At 54.6% G+C, this 14,643-nt stretch overlaps 2 protein-coding genes across 2 annotated transcripts in view; both read right to left on the minus strand.

Annotated features, from left to right (window-relative positions):
- Positions 1–345: 345 nt before the first annotated feature.
- Positions 346–5,889, minus strand: VOLCADRAFT_98870 (uncharacterized protein; the record flags this gene model as incomplete). Its single annotated transcript, XM_002957725.1, has 7 exons — positions 346–482; positions 860–1,385; positions 2,168–2,448; positions 3,439–3,775; positions 4,221–4,447; positions 4,574–4,681; positions 5,766–5,889. The coding sequence occupies 7 exons, from the start codon at positions 5,887–5,889 to the stop codon at positions 346–348; spliced, it is 1,740 nt and encodes a 579-aa protein (XP_002957771.1).
- Positions 5,890–11,900: 6,011 nt separating this feature from the next.
- The window catches only part of VOLCADRAFT_98871 (uncharacterized protein), a gene marked incomplete at both ends in the record, with an annotated part of 3,640 nt that continues 897 nt past the window's right edge, over positions 11,901–14,643 (minus strand). The window contains 5 exons of the mRNA XM_002957726.1: positions 11,901–11,952; positions 13,496–13,580; positions 13,631–13,769; positions 13,967–14,050; positions 14,452–14,572. Coding sequence (XP_002957772.1) covers positions 11,901–11,952; positions 13,496–13,580; positions 13,631–13,769; positions 13,967–14,050; positions 14,452–14,572 — 481 coding nt within the window. The remainder of the gene's footprint in view (positions 11,953–13,495; positions 13,581–13,630; positions 13,770–13,966; positions 14,051–14,451; positions 14,573–14,643) is intronic.

The raw sequence follows: 14,643 nt of genomic DNA on the forward strand, positions 1-14,643 counted from the left end.
AGACACAATCCCAAGTACCCACCTCCACTTCATCCCAACCAAACAACCACCCACTGCTCTCCCTCTCCCGCCCACTCCTAGAGAAGGCGGAACCCCCCACCGCTGCCCGCCACCACTGCTACGCAAGGGGAGGGGCGCTGCTGCTGCCACCCTGTCGTGTCGTGTCGTGTCGGGTTTTATCCCTCAAGGACCCCTCCGCCCCCCCCCGATAGTGACGTGGCTCTCCAATGGCGGCCGACCCCTCTACAAACAGATAACCAACAGCGGCCACCGACGGCCGCACCAACCTGCTCAACAAGTTACTCCCCATAACTGCAGAAGAATCACAATTATAATCACCGCCGTTCACGCTACTGGCCACGAAGTACGGGCGGGCTTGGAAATCGTTTTAGTTGTGGCGGCGGTTTGCGGCTCGGGCGGGGCGATGGAGGGCGCGGCGGTCGGCGAGGCGACGGAGGCGGCAAAGGCTTGCGCGCCGGAGGCTGGGGCGGCGGGGACGGGATTTCAGCAAACTGCAGGGCGGCCCAGAGCGACGGCGATGGCGTAGACGACAGCGACGATGACGACGGCAACGGCGACGACGACGGCGACGGCGACGGCGGCGGCGACGACGACGACGACGGCGACGGCGACGATGACGGCGACGGCGACGACGACGGCGACGACGACGGCGACGACGACGACGACGGCGACGATGACGGCGACGACGACGGCGATGACGACGGCGACGACGACGGCAACGGCGACAGCGACGACGACGATGACGGCAACGGCGACGGCGACGACGACGGCGACGACGACGGCGATGACGACGGCGACGAGGGCAGCGGAAGCGGCGCCTCAACAGTTAGTAGCGTACTTTGTAATGCAGGTTGTGGCGAAGGTGGCCGCAAGCGCGGTCGTGGCGGCGGCGGTGGCGGTTTCAGCCTGGATGTGATGCCGCCGATGTCGCTGTCTCCGGCAGTGGCTTCCCCAGCATCTGCGCCTACTGCACCTCGACAATCTGGATCCATAGCATCTGGTAAAAAGTCACAGTCGTCATCCAAGCCGTCATAACAGTTGGCCTCGGTGGCGGCAACGCGGCGGCAGATCCGTACGGCAGCACCGGCGGTCCGATCCCATGAATCAAACCGTACGACAAGGCTGCTGTTGACGTCGCGCCACGTGTTACCGACGCCGATCTCCCCCACTTGGACCGTCGCAGAGTACGGCATAGCGTCAGTCCCGCTGTACGTGTGCATCAGCAGGTATGGCACGTTGTCGTTCCAGAAATCCCAAGGTAAATCGTACGAGTAGGTGTTGGTGCGTGCGGAGATGAACAGTCGCTGGCCGTACGGCAGTCCGCCACCCGTTACAATGACGGAGCTGACCAGCGCGCCGCTCATCTGCGAGGGGACGCGTACGGCAACCGGACTGCCGTACGGAAGGCTTGCATCGTCCAGCCGTAGTAACGGCTTGCTGCCCCAGCCAACCTGCGGATGGCGTGTGCGTACGTATGCCGTGATGGTTGGATGCCGTGATGGCTGGAACGGATCTAAACCTTGACATGCACGCAACAGGCCTTTGCTTTTGTAGCCATCAACCACCCCCTGAATCCGGATCCGACTTTGGATTTTGTAATCCATTCGGCCCCCATAGCAAGCGCGCACGGACCCTCCGGCTGCTTCTGCTACTGCTGCTGCTACTGCTACTGCTGCTGCTACTGCTGCTGCTACTGCTGCTGCTACTGCTGCTGCTACTGCTGCTGCTACTGCTGGCATCCTTTCTTCTCCAGGGGATTCCCCTTGCTTCCCTTCCCGCCCAGACCTTCCATTAGATGGCCCCCAACCACCTCCAACCACCTTTCACCCCACATTTCATCCCACGCGGATGGCTGTTTGGCCGCCACGTCGCTCCTCTTGTCTGTCTGTCTGCCTGTCTGTCCCGCTGCCCAACAGTGCTTCACAGTCCTCTGCCGGCCCACATCGCATTCCCCCCGCAAGCATACATACATACATACATACGTACACGCACCAAAACCCTCCGCCTCCCTTTACACATTTCCTGCACATACCCACCCAGACCCCACACGCCGCGTACGACACACAACGGTACAAAGCAAGCCCCACTATCAGCCAGCCAGGCGCCAGTCCCCCCTGACTCGACACGTCGCCACCCGCCCGCACACCTGCCAATTATGCGGCGCATTGAGGCACCGAATGCCCTGACCGACGGACGCCGAGCCCATGGCGCATGTGTGGTCGCACTGGTCCCCCCAGCCCACTTTGCAGCCCCCGGGAACATTCGCATGCGCCATGCCGTAGTTGTGACCGATCTCATGGAAGATAACTTCCAAATCCGCAAAGTTGTCGCCGCTCCACCACACCAGCCCAGATCCCCAGTTGTTGACTGCCGTACGGTCCAACGACCAACGGCCGGCAGTTGCGGTGCCCGAGAAGCCGTTACAGCCTGGTGGCCAGGCAGGCCCGGACAGACGCACATACGTGTGCACAGTTGGGTTAGTCAGGTTAGTTCCCTTCTTCAGCACCCACCACCACCATCACCACCACCACCGGTATTCAATATGTATTCAGCCGTATCAAGGGCAGCGGCGGGGTGCCAATAACAACCCTGAGTCCGTTCTGGGTCGTTCTCGGTCAGATGTCCCTTTAGCCGGGTCGGCCCACCACCGCCCGTCCGTCGTCATGGGGATGGGGACGTATCCCCCGATAACGCATGAAAGGGAGGGAATCCTACTCCTACTTCCCACCCGGGAGGATTCGAAGCAGTGACCTTCCAGGGACACAATGCCAGGACGAGGTGTATAGGATGAATATGGATTATTTATATATTCAGTGGGTCCGAGCAGATCAATCACCGGTGGTGTCCACCTAACGGTGGCCGCATTACCCAATACACCCAGTGTACATGCCGCGATAAGGGGCATGTACACACGGCAACCCCCCTACCACGGCTCAGGAGAGTACCAGATAGAGACATTCCCCTGGCCCGCAGCTCCCCAAGGTGATATACCCCAAGTCCCACAGCGCGCTTGGATGGGCGGTTTGTTAGGGTATCGCAGGGATAAGGTCGCGCAGGGGACAGGACAGGCCTAGCAATGCGGGCACTACTGCCCCTATTAGAGGCAGACGCTCGCGCCCGATTACCATCACCACCGCTCACACTCTGGAAGGCACTGGGGACCCGGGCCCCTCGTGAAGTGCCCCTCGAGCTAGCTCTAGCCCTAGCCCACGGCCCCAGTTAATGGAACACACACACGTGTTTTTCGCATTGCATCACTGTTTCCTGCTGTTGCTGCTTTGCTCCTGTTTACGTTCTTAGCGCCCTCCACTCCCTTCCTCTTGTCACCAGCTGACTGACTGACTGCCTATCGCTCTGAATTCATGTTAGTGCTGGCTACGGTTTGCTGTCACCAACCACTACTTACTCTCCACTCACCGGCAACACGCGCCGAAAAGCCGCTAGGAAGAAGCAGCACCCTGTGGTGGTAGTCCCGGGCATCCACGTCGTGGGTTTCTGCCGCCCAGGCGTCCAGCCAGTAATGCCACTTCTTCATGTTGTCATCCTGGGTGCATTGGGAGGTTGTGAACTTGCCTCCGCTGCTGAAGGGCTGGGGCTCCCTCAACGTCCCGTTGCAGGGAACCGTCACGGGCCCCAGGACCCGGATGTTCTCAGGTAGCAAGCTGACCTGGCCGTAGCTGCACGAGCTGAAGTAGGCTGCCAGAGAGCGTTTGCGCCAGGTCCATTTGCCGGTTAAGAGCAGGTCGGTGACTTGCTGTGTGTATTGGATTCATGGGTTGGGGGCATTGGAAGTTGGTAAAATCGGGTGGGGTTGGAATGTGCCACATAGAACATGCGCATGTATGTATGTATGTACGTATGTATGTGGGGTCTTCTAGGCTTCTTTTGCGTTCGTCGACATCGGACGGTGTCCCGATGGGGGTGATATCGGGTAGAGGCGCCGACCGGGTCGGGTCGGGTCGGATCAGATCAGGTCAGGTAGAGGGTGATCCCAGTACGGCATGGCAGTACATTGCAGTTCCTGATGCGGCCATGAGATGACACACTGGGAAGTCGGACGCGGTATCCCCACCAGGACATCAACCAACATCAAACCACCCACCAACTAACACTCAATAACCGAATCAACCAACCAGCCTAGCCAGGTCATACCGCACACAGCCGCCCATTAAAGGATGTAACAAACGCGTGTATCGCACCTCTGTTGTGACTGAGGCCGGTGTGTCATATCCGCAGAACGACGCGATGTACACCAAGATCCGGAGGGACGTGGGGGTGGTGATGGACTCTCCGAGAAGCGCCCGCTGCCGCTGCCGCTGTTGGGGCCGCTCCTGATGCTGGTGATGCTGCTGGTGATGCTGGTGCTGCTGACCCGCCTCCAGCATCCGTCGCTGCCGCTGCGGCTGTTCCTCGTCCTCCCCCTCCTCTTCCCCGCCATCATTACGCAGCAGGCTGGGCACCGTGCACGAATACATGACACCGTTCATGATCTTGTCGTACGATACGCTGACCAGGGTGCCCAAGGGAATGACGCCGCCGTCATCTGGCGGACCGGACATGACGTCAGCACAGAAGACCAGTCGGTATACATTATTCCCGCCGGGCTGTTGGTTGATGTAGCAGCTGGGGACGTCCTCCAGCTCCAGGCAAGAAATGATTCCTGATGGCAACGAAGGGGGGAAGGAGTTGGATTCGGTTTGTTCAGTGGCCAGTGGGTTGCTGGGCTGGTTTTTAAGGGGAGGAAGTACGGGTGGGAAGAGGCCGCTGATTGATCCACTCACGCGACAAGGCCCGAGCACTGGGGAGAGGAGGGGCATGGGGGATGGATGATACATGCATTACACTGCATGGAGGCGAAAGAAACGTAGCGTGTGCGGGCTTGATGAAGGTTGCGTTGATGAAGATAACCATTTTTACATTTGGAAGCTGTGTATGCCGTCCGTGTGTGTGTGTGTGTGTGTGTGTGTGTGTGTGTGTGTGTGTGTGTGTGTGTGTGTGTGTGTGTGTGTGTGTGTGTGTGTGTGTGTGTGTGTGTGTGTGTGTGTGTGTGTGTGTGTGTGTGTGTGTGTGTGTGTGTGTGTGTGTGTGTGTGTGTGTGCCGCTCTTTTCTTCCGGTCAACAAAGCAACAACCTGAGGATACGTCATCTGTTTGAGTATTTTGAGCTGGAGACGGGCGGTACTGGTACACGTTTTGGACAAAACTTGATGATTCCTAAAGTCTGAAACCCAAGGGAATATACCGTCCAGGAAGGAAAAACCCAACCCGAATTTCAGGCCGTGCATGTGGGAGGCTGCGGCTTGCCGTAATAGGGGGGGAAGTGGGAGAAAGCTAGCTCAGCAACTGAAAGGCTATTTAGTATACGACAGCTGTAGCCGATTGTAGCCCCCGTTTGCTCAAATCCTTTCCTGGTCAACCCGGGAATAATAAGATAAGAGTCAGCATTTGCTGCTCAGCACGAGAAGTTTTACAGGTCCAACATATGGGAGCTTGCCCTGCGGTTGAACGGCGTTAGCTTTACAGAACCGGTAGGGTATGTCTGTCGACTTTAAAATAAATGGATCAGGAATTTAGCCAAATATTGGCCTTCGCCGTTTGTCTAGATCCTTCATCATTTCCCCCTTTTTCTCCGTCTGTTGCGCACGACTGGGCGTACCGCTCAAGGAATAGAAGCAAGGAGAAGCTGAATGCAAAAACGAGTCTGACGAGCAGTTTTTGCTTAGGTTACAGAGTCAGCAAACTTACCAGTGATATTACCGGCTGGCCGATTATTTTGGGTTGACTGGCTGCGTGCGCCGGGCTGCGGCGTCACCAAAAGAAGCGCGGCGAGCAAAGGCGCAAGAAAGGATGCCACCACACACGCAGTCATCGCGTCTTAGCAGGGTGTGAAGCGTGCCTGTCCAAAAACTGAGCAGTAGTGAGTGCGATGGAATGCCCTACAAAGGGCTTACTTCTATAAAAGTGCCAAGGCCGAGCTACAGTTGCATGATATAAATGAAGCAATAAATTATGATCATGTAGTTATTTTTGTTAACATGAATTCCGGGCCGTGGGCTCCGCATTATTAAGGTTGTAATTCAGTTGTGTTCGGTTAATTTCGTTGGTGGGCGTTCCCGCCCACCCCGATGGTGGGGGAAGCTTGATGTCCGTGACTGCGTAAAGGAGGTCGTTTATACAAATATGCAGGAATCTTTGGCATACATTCAGGTTCAATCCTAAGGCCTTTATTGCCATCCCTTAACGTCCTCTAATGCCATGGGGGTATGACAGAATGACTTCGCATGGCCTTTTCTCACACATAATGACTAAAGATAAATAACGACTATACGAAAGGCGCAATGACTGTGGTTGCTTCTATCAGAACCCCGGGGCGGAATTCGCTCCATGGAAAGCAAGTCGCTTTTTATCAAAAGATCATAGAAATTCTTGAAACAACCATATAAAATCGCTTCTTAGCTGGCGGGCTCCACATTAGCGATGGAGCCAAGGCATGAGAGCATTTACATGCCTCCTAGGAGGCCTATCGATGAGGACTATGCCAAAGATGTAAATTACTGCGCTAGTGTAAATTACTGCTTCCAGATGAGAAGCTATCGGGAAATGTTTGAATCCTTCTGTGGTACGCGGCTGGGCGAATTCTCTGGTGAGGTGCTGTGGCGGGTGCGAAAATTGGGGCATAAAGATAACATTACTTCTAAGAACATCTGCTTTGAAATTTTCGGATGAACACGTGCGACCAGTTGAAGCTCGAAATATGATCTGGCGGGCTATACCTCCGTGAGAGTGAAAGAGCTGTGGATAAGGTTTAAATTTTTTTTCGGTTGGTAACCTTATCATTGGCTAATACGAAGGTCGTCCGTACTGCAGGGCAGGTCAAACCCCTCTTCAGACGTCCTGCTTCGCCTCTGGAAAGCTATGATTACTAAAATCGCGCGTTCCAATAAGCGTCTTTGCACGTGCCATGATCGACAAACAAACTGCTCGTTCATTATTTCGTGAACAGCAAATCGGCACAGCTACAGCAGCGGCACCAGCCCAGCAACGGCCGGCACTCTCAGGAAGTCCCTATCGTTTTTCCTGAGAATGTTTAAACTCGAAAACACTGCAAAACTACTGTGAAACTTCTTGAATTTTTTTCCATTACCCCTGCTTTCCAGTGCCGCTGGCGCCAGCCAGTGTGTTAAGCCACAGCATGCTCGTTGTTCACGGTCGCACCTTGCAGTCGGGGATTTGACCAGTCGCTCGTTAACGCACCGACAGGGTTTTAGCTCTGTGCTCTGTACTTATTAGCTCTGACAGATCGCATGCCTTTGTGGTGGGCGGAGATCATCTGTCATCAATCCTGTCCTGTGATTGGTGTTAAAAAAAGGTAAATGGCGCCAATCGCGCCAAATAATTGAAGCCCCGATGATTCTATGATTCCCAATCCTACAACAGTCTGCGTACAACAGTCAAGTACGCAGATTTCGACTCGCAAGTTACAACGTCGCAAGGCAGGACGGAGAGAAAGAGCCGCATCCGCAAGGACGACGAGGAAACGTCAAAATATGGGCTGAAAGGATGATTTCAAGGTGCCTTTATCGGGAAAAGAAACCTAAAGCGCGGTGAAGGAAATGGAGCGTTCCTATCGCAGTAAGCATTGCGATCTGCTGGAAGAGTTGCTGAAGTTTATAAATGGAAGTTAAACCTTGGAAAATATTCTGATGCTCGGCATCGCTAAGCGCCCTGGCCAGCATTAAGTTTCGACCCACAACGGATATCCATCAAGGGGCGCACATGCGACCAGAATTTTAACAACGCTCATCATACATAGTCGTACATGGTTGCGCGGTGTAACGTTACGCCCGCCGGCCCCATTATTCTCCTCGAGAGACGCAAGTCAAAAAATAAGAAGCGACACGAACAAGATAACAAAACGCGTTGGGCAATGAGTGTATGACATGAAAATGGAAGTTCGGATATTTATTACTTCGGAAACGGTGCAAAGGAAGTTAAGAAACGGCCGCCTGTCTTCTTCAAGTCGGAGACGAACATTTCCCCTTAATCTGGATTACAAAGTGCCAGGACATTTGCAAGATTAGCTGATGTACTGGTGTGCGTCGCCGTCCTGCAGTCTCATGCCCGGTCGTTAGCAAGTAGGTAAAGTGAGGATTAGTGATCGGATGCACAGAGAGAGAAGCTGCACACGACAATCCCACAATCCCTTAGGAGAAGAGACATCAGCACCTTCGCATCTAACAGAAACTGGCAGTTAGTAAGTTACAACGATGTTTGGTTTCTAAATTAGTCATCATTTTTAGAACCTCTCCCCGACTCTCAACCTCTCTGGCAGGCAGTTGCACATCACGGTGGTGATGGTTGTAGCTGTGGCTGGCACTGCGTTTCTCAATCACTGCTCCCAGTACGTTGGCTTGCCCACCTAGAAGGTGGGCAAGTACCTAGATGTTGGATGAAATGGACGAGCATGCTAGGACTGAGACACAATTACTCTTTGCGCAATCCGGAAGGAACGCCGTAAAACAAGGCGCTGCGTTCGGGGCTTTGGCGCGGTGTTATTGAATAATATGGAAAGTATGGTAAAATGAAGAGCGCAGAAGTCCGAAAGATGTGCAGTGTAAAGGAGTGGCCGAGCATATGGCGGTTACAAAAGTTCTCATGACGCAGGCATATGGGATGTGACAGCCGAAAAAATGGCAAAGGGAAGCGTCAAGTAAAAAGAAGAAATGATAAAAAAAGAACTAGCAGTAATGAACGTTTTGTACGAGAACTGCAGGAAGAGGAGTTGCGCATTAAAACCGGGCTGTGCGTCTGCAAAATTAATGAGCAAAGTATTCACAGTAAGGCGAGGAAGAGCAGGAGAGATTGTAGGAAGCGGAGGAGAGAGTATAGGAAGAGGAGAGGAGACGCCTTCAGGGTAAGCAGTGTGCGGAAAGAGAGGAGGGAAAGGAGGGAAAGAAGAACGGGGAGGGAGAGGAAAGGGAGGACATGAGGGTGAAGAGCACGTTCAAGATCACCTGCACCACAGCATCGCACAAGAACCTGGTGATCGGAAAAAAACATGATAAGGTCTCACCATGATTACAGTAATTGTCGTTTCTTGATCTTGTCCTGTTTCATATTTGTTTCTTACTTTCTCAGCTTCATTAAATTCAGCCTCCTGATTGATGTAAGAGCTTTTGCCCCAAGGAGTACATGTAAGGAAGCTATGAAGCATAAATATGGTATCCACAAGCCAGATTTGCGTAATCATCCATTTGACTTGCTGATGTTACCGAAATTTTCACGTATTCTGAAGATCGATGGATTAGCGAATGTGTGTGTGTGTGTGTGTGTGTGTGTGTGTGTGTGTGTGTGTGTGTGTGTGTGTGTGTGTGTGTGTGTGTGTGTGTGTGTGTGTGTGTGTTTTACACCTTGAGTTGCTTTACCTTCCGAAACGGGTCCACATGAGCCCTGAGGGCCAGTCCAAGAAAGATTACTTTCACCATTATCATTCCACACGAAGGAATATTGCATGTGCTCCTCATGTTCCACGGTTTGCAGACCCTCTGCCCAAGTGGGATCCCCTTTAAACTCTATGTGCCTCTAGCGGCCAGCCAGCAATGTGAACGAAAGAAAAGGTGTTAGCAACCGACGCATTATGACAGGGATATACATCCTGGCATGCATGCGGCGACCAGCTCACCCCGGCTGCTTTCGCAAGCGGCAAACCCATTCAGTGTTGCATTTAGCTATCTTCATGATAACCGGGTTGCTTTCATGCGAGGGGAAAACGTGTGGAACTGCAGACAGTCTCATGGTTCCATGCCGACATGAGTTGGTGACGGAGCTCAGAATGGATTGGACCCTCCGGGCAAATGGGTCTTCCGGTGTGCCACTTTACCTACCTAGCTGTTATCACTTGTAGCCTCCAGCAGGTTATCCATCCCACACATCAAGAGATGTAATCAACCCATAAAGCAAAACAGCTTGGGCGCCCAACCATCTGCGAGCTTCCCCCCTGTTAACTGGTGAAGTGTTGTTCGGACAGCTCTCGAAAAGACCTCCAGTTAATGCTTTACTTTCACGGCACGGCACGGTTGTGGATCGCGACAGGGCTCCGTCCAGTGTGTCAGAGGTATCCAGACTTGTAAATGGTGCTGTTGGCCACGTCGACTGTCCTGCACTTAAGTCCCGAGTGATTTTCGGCCTTGCAAGTCACCTGTTCACCTGTGATGTGCGTTCTACCACCACATGTAGGAGTACGTCCAGCGACGTGCCATGCAGCTTTTAGTGAGGATGGGCCCCCGGTCCTTGTCGGTGCTGAAGGCGGGGCGTGAGGAGGCTATGTCCCCTTGGGTCGATGCGGATGAACTACTGCGGTTTTATGTCCGCTGGGGCGGCGTCCCGCGCTTCGTCTTGGAATGTGCAAACGGTGATGCATTCATTCAGGAAGATTTTGACAAGGCGTTAGCAGTAGTAGCAAGTGCGGAGCTGACATATAGGGTCAAAAGTCCTTCCGATGGTGGAAGGCATTGCGCCCCTAGTTGATGGACGGTGGTGACCTGGAATAAAGTTAACCTGCGAGCCGACCAGGAATGGAGTTGGGCCGCTGTCGACCCGGCAGATTCCGTTGGATGCTGGTGGTGGGTGCGGAACCTGAGCGATCCACTAAAAAGTTGACTAGGGTGACTGGATTCGGGTGCCCCGAAATACCGGGGAAGGCAGGGTTTCGCAGGGTAGCTGCCACGGGCGAAGATACACCCCCCGGTTTCACACATCATATAGGGCAATGGCCAATATTGAGGCCGCGCCAGCTGTCAGTCACAAATTGTTCGAAGTTGATTCCCCGCATGTTGCTTCGGAAGTCCCTTACCTCGCGCGTCTCGAGGTGGTTGTGGTGATGGTGTTGCTGCAGCTGCCGCAGCTGTGTGTGTTCATGGTAGCCACCAAATATTAATTGCAGCGACTAGGTCGCGGTCGGAGGCTGTGATACGTGTCCATGGCTTTACTCGGCGTATGCACCATGGCACGATGCCGTGATGGAGCTTGTGGACATCAGAATTTGCTCTCAGGATGGAGCCCAGTGCTCGAGGGGGCGGAGGTTAGGGGCTAGGCCTACCTAGCTATAGGCCGGTGCGCGGGGCACCAGCAGTGAAGGTATTCCCACGCATCGTCCATCACCCCATTAATATGGTTTATTTGTAGGGTCCCCCACTAGCCCCCTGTTTGCCTATTGCCTATTGCCAATCAGTATGCCGCCGTACTACCGCTGTATGAACTTGCACTGGCGCCCTCCTCCTTATCGCCATCATCCACGTCACAAGTTTGGTCTCCCCGCGGGGGGGGGGAAGATCGTTTGAGTCGGCGGTTTGCGCTTTATGGTTCGGGTTAGGGCCGGGCTGCTTTTGGGTCGCCGGTGAGACGTGCACGATGTAACACATGGACACACACGCACATACCTGGACATACATACATGCACACATACGCACATATACACAGAGGTACACACGCGCGCACAGAGACACTGTAGTAGCTGGTGCACAGTACGGCTCTACAAATACGCGCGAAGCGCGACCACCACCAGCATCTCGAGAGGCCTTTTCAGCGGGGCCAGCTGCTACAGACACAGAAACATACAAACCATTATGACAAGAAACAGCATTCAGCAGCAGTTGCAGCCATCCCGGGTTACAGTTACGAAAGTTTGTAACACGAATCCGTACAATGGATTCTGTTGTACGGCATGTCCAAGGAGTTCCATAACAGCGCCTTAGCCCCCGCTCCTATACAGACCAACCAACAATTCGCGAGTCGAGACGGTGTGGCAGCGGTGTATTAAAACCCAGTAGCGACGTCTGAAACGGCACACACAGACACGTAGTTGGGAATGAAGCGTGGGCTTCAAAAGTTGAAGAGTTTTAGTTTTGAGTAGGTTGTGGAGCTGCTGCTGCTGCTGTGAGGTTGAAGAGGAAGTAAAGAAACACAGAGGCGGAAGGAAATAAACCCGTATATATAAACCAACTCCACGTAAACCCACCCCCCACCCCCCACTCAGCGGAGGCAACCGAGACGCGGAAGAAGCGGGAAATGCCGGGAGGAGTGTCCATGTGTGGACACCATGTGCACGGGGGAGCTCCCCGGCCCCATGGGCGGGGGGCTGTCGGGGGCCACACACACCCCGCTGACACTCCCCCATTGCACCCAGGTCACCAACCGCCAACCAATACCCGATTGGGTCCCGGGGAACGAACCCCAACGAAATCCTAACGAAACGTAACGAAGGCAGGCCCGGCTGGCAGCCACCCCCGTACATCATGCCACCTCCCTGCATGCCCCCACCCCACCCCTGCCCACCCCGCCAGCCTTATCCACGGCAGTTCGTGTATGGACATCGTATGTTGTGTTTATATGTATGTGTATATGTGCGTATGTATGTATGCCACGGGGTTTGTCTGGGGAGGTGCTATTCCTGACACGGAGGCCCTTTCATCTTCACCGCCCAATACCCCCACCCCTCTCCTCCCCCCCATCTGCACATAGCTTGATGCCTTGCTACACCCCCTCCAACCCCCCATCACCTCCACAGGTCGAAAACACCCCCGACCCCGAACCCCCGAGCTACTGTTGCTACTGCTACAACCGCTGTGCGTGCTGACGTAGGCAGTGCTCCTGATTAACTAACCAACTAACCAATTAACTAGGGAAAGAGAGGACAGAACATTGACGTGAGCACCACATACATACATACATACATACATACATACATACATACATACATACATACAGATGTGCGAACATAAATTGTGCCGCATATTGTGCCTCAGCGTAATACCTGCTAATCCACCCGCCGCCGGTACGCTCATGTCTGAAGCACCCCCCTCAGCATCCTCACCGCCGCTATATCCGAACCCGGCCCGCCGCTCTCGCCTCCCCCCCTCCCTTCCCCCCTACCGGTCGTAATCTCCAGTCGGCCTCCCGTACCCCCTTCCCTTCCCGTTCTCCCGTTCAGCCCGTACGGCTGTACGGCCACAGAGACGACGGACGAATCAAATTGAGAGGTTATCAGGCAACCCCGACGGCGGGCCCCCTCCCCCTGTTCCCATCCCCACCACTGCCAGCCTCCGCACTCATACATACAGACTCACACACACCGCCCGCCCCATGCAGGTCTGAAGGCCTACCTCCCACCGGGCTCCTAAGACCTCCACAGCTGGCCCCACCCCCACCCCCATCACCGTAACCAACCCCTCCTCACACCTCACACCTCACCTCCACCCACCGCCATTCGGTTCGTCACTTTTCCTCCCCCACCCACCCAACCCCCCAGCCATTCGCTTCCCCCGCCTCCAAATCTTCTCCCGAACCTCCTGCTCTGCCAAACACACACACACACACACACACACACACGCACGCACGCACAAATTCAGCGCATGCACACGTATATACACATGTCGTACAACACACCAACACAAAGTCATTTCCGGAAAGGCACCCACTCGATGAAGGAGTCGAATGACAAATTGAACACCTCCGCCAGCTCGCAACACAACCGACAGAAACTGCCGTGTGCTGGCGCGTTGACTGTACGACAGGTGGGGGAGCAATACACAGCTGCCTGACACGTTTCACACCGGGGGGCGGCTCCCCCGAGTGGCGCCACATTGGCCCCGCAGGCGGCACAGTTGCTCTGTCGTACAAGAAGGGAGGGGGGCCGGGGAAAGGGAAGGCGTTGGGGTTGGGTTCGGGGAATGGGAAGTACGGAAAGATGTACTGCGCGGGACGCAGGGAGGGGAGGGGAGGGGAAGTAGGGGAGGAAAGCGTCCGTCTCTAGCTACTGATCTTTTGTCGTGTGAAGCTAGCTACCTCTTCGCGCAAACCTTGCTCGTACATCCCCCCAACCCCCCAAAACCCTCCTGACCAGTACCACGCACAAGGCAGTACAATGTCGTACAGTCCCACCCGCCCACCTGTCGGTCAAAGTACAGCGAGGCGGTGAAGAGCAAGGTGTCCAGGTTCATGGCGATGACCTTCACAAAGTTAAGCTCCTCAACCTGTCGAGTTGGTTGGCCGTTGTTAGTTGACAGCTGGGCAGTTACAGCTGTAGCTGGCACTTTAAAAAATGGCAAGTGAGGTTTTCGCAAATTGGAAAGCGGTTCACAAGGTGGTGCTCATACGAACAGTTTCGGTGCGGCCATTTAAATAATTTCAAAGTATTCCACACGCAATTGCACTTCGTACGACATGCAGAAGAAACCTCCCACCCCATCCAAGCTCTTGGCTGTAGCTCTGAGAGCTACGGCGGTAGGGATTACACTGCTGTTGACGACTCGACTTCCCGCTTTTAGGCTTTTGGCCGTTTACGCCCCCACCCCCACCCCCTCCAACGCCCCCCCCACCCCCTCCAACGCACACACACACACACACCCTCGCCACCCCCCACCCACCCCCCCACCTTGATCGCCTCCGTGGCCAGATCCGAGAAGAAGCACCTCATGGCGTACCGTACAAACACGGTGTGCCCCACGCGCAGGTCCTCCATGTTGAGGGAGCCCGAGGTGGGGAAGAACAAGATACTGCAGGGATGGGAGGGGAAGGGAGGGGAGGGGTAAGAAGGGGTTTTGGGGGTGACGCACTCCCCCGGTGG

Source organism: Volvox carteri, assembly GCF_000143455.1.
Source record: "Volvox carteri f. nagariensis unplaced genomic scaffold VOLCAscaffold_78, whole genome shotgun sequence".
Classification (NCBI taxonomy): Eukaryota; Viridiplantae; Chlorophyta; class Chlorophyceae; order Chlamydomonadales; family Volvocaceae; genus Volvox; species Volvox carteri.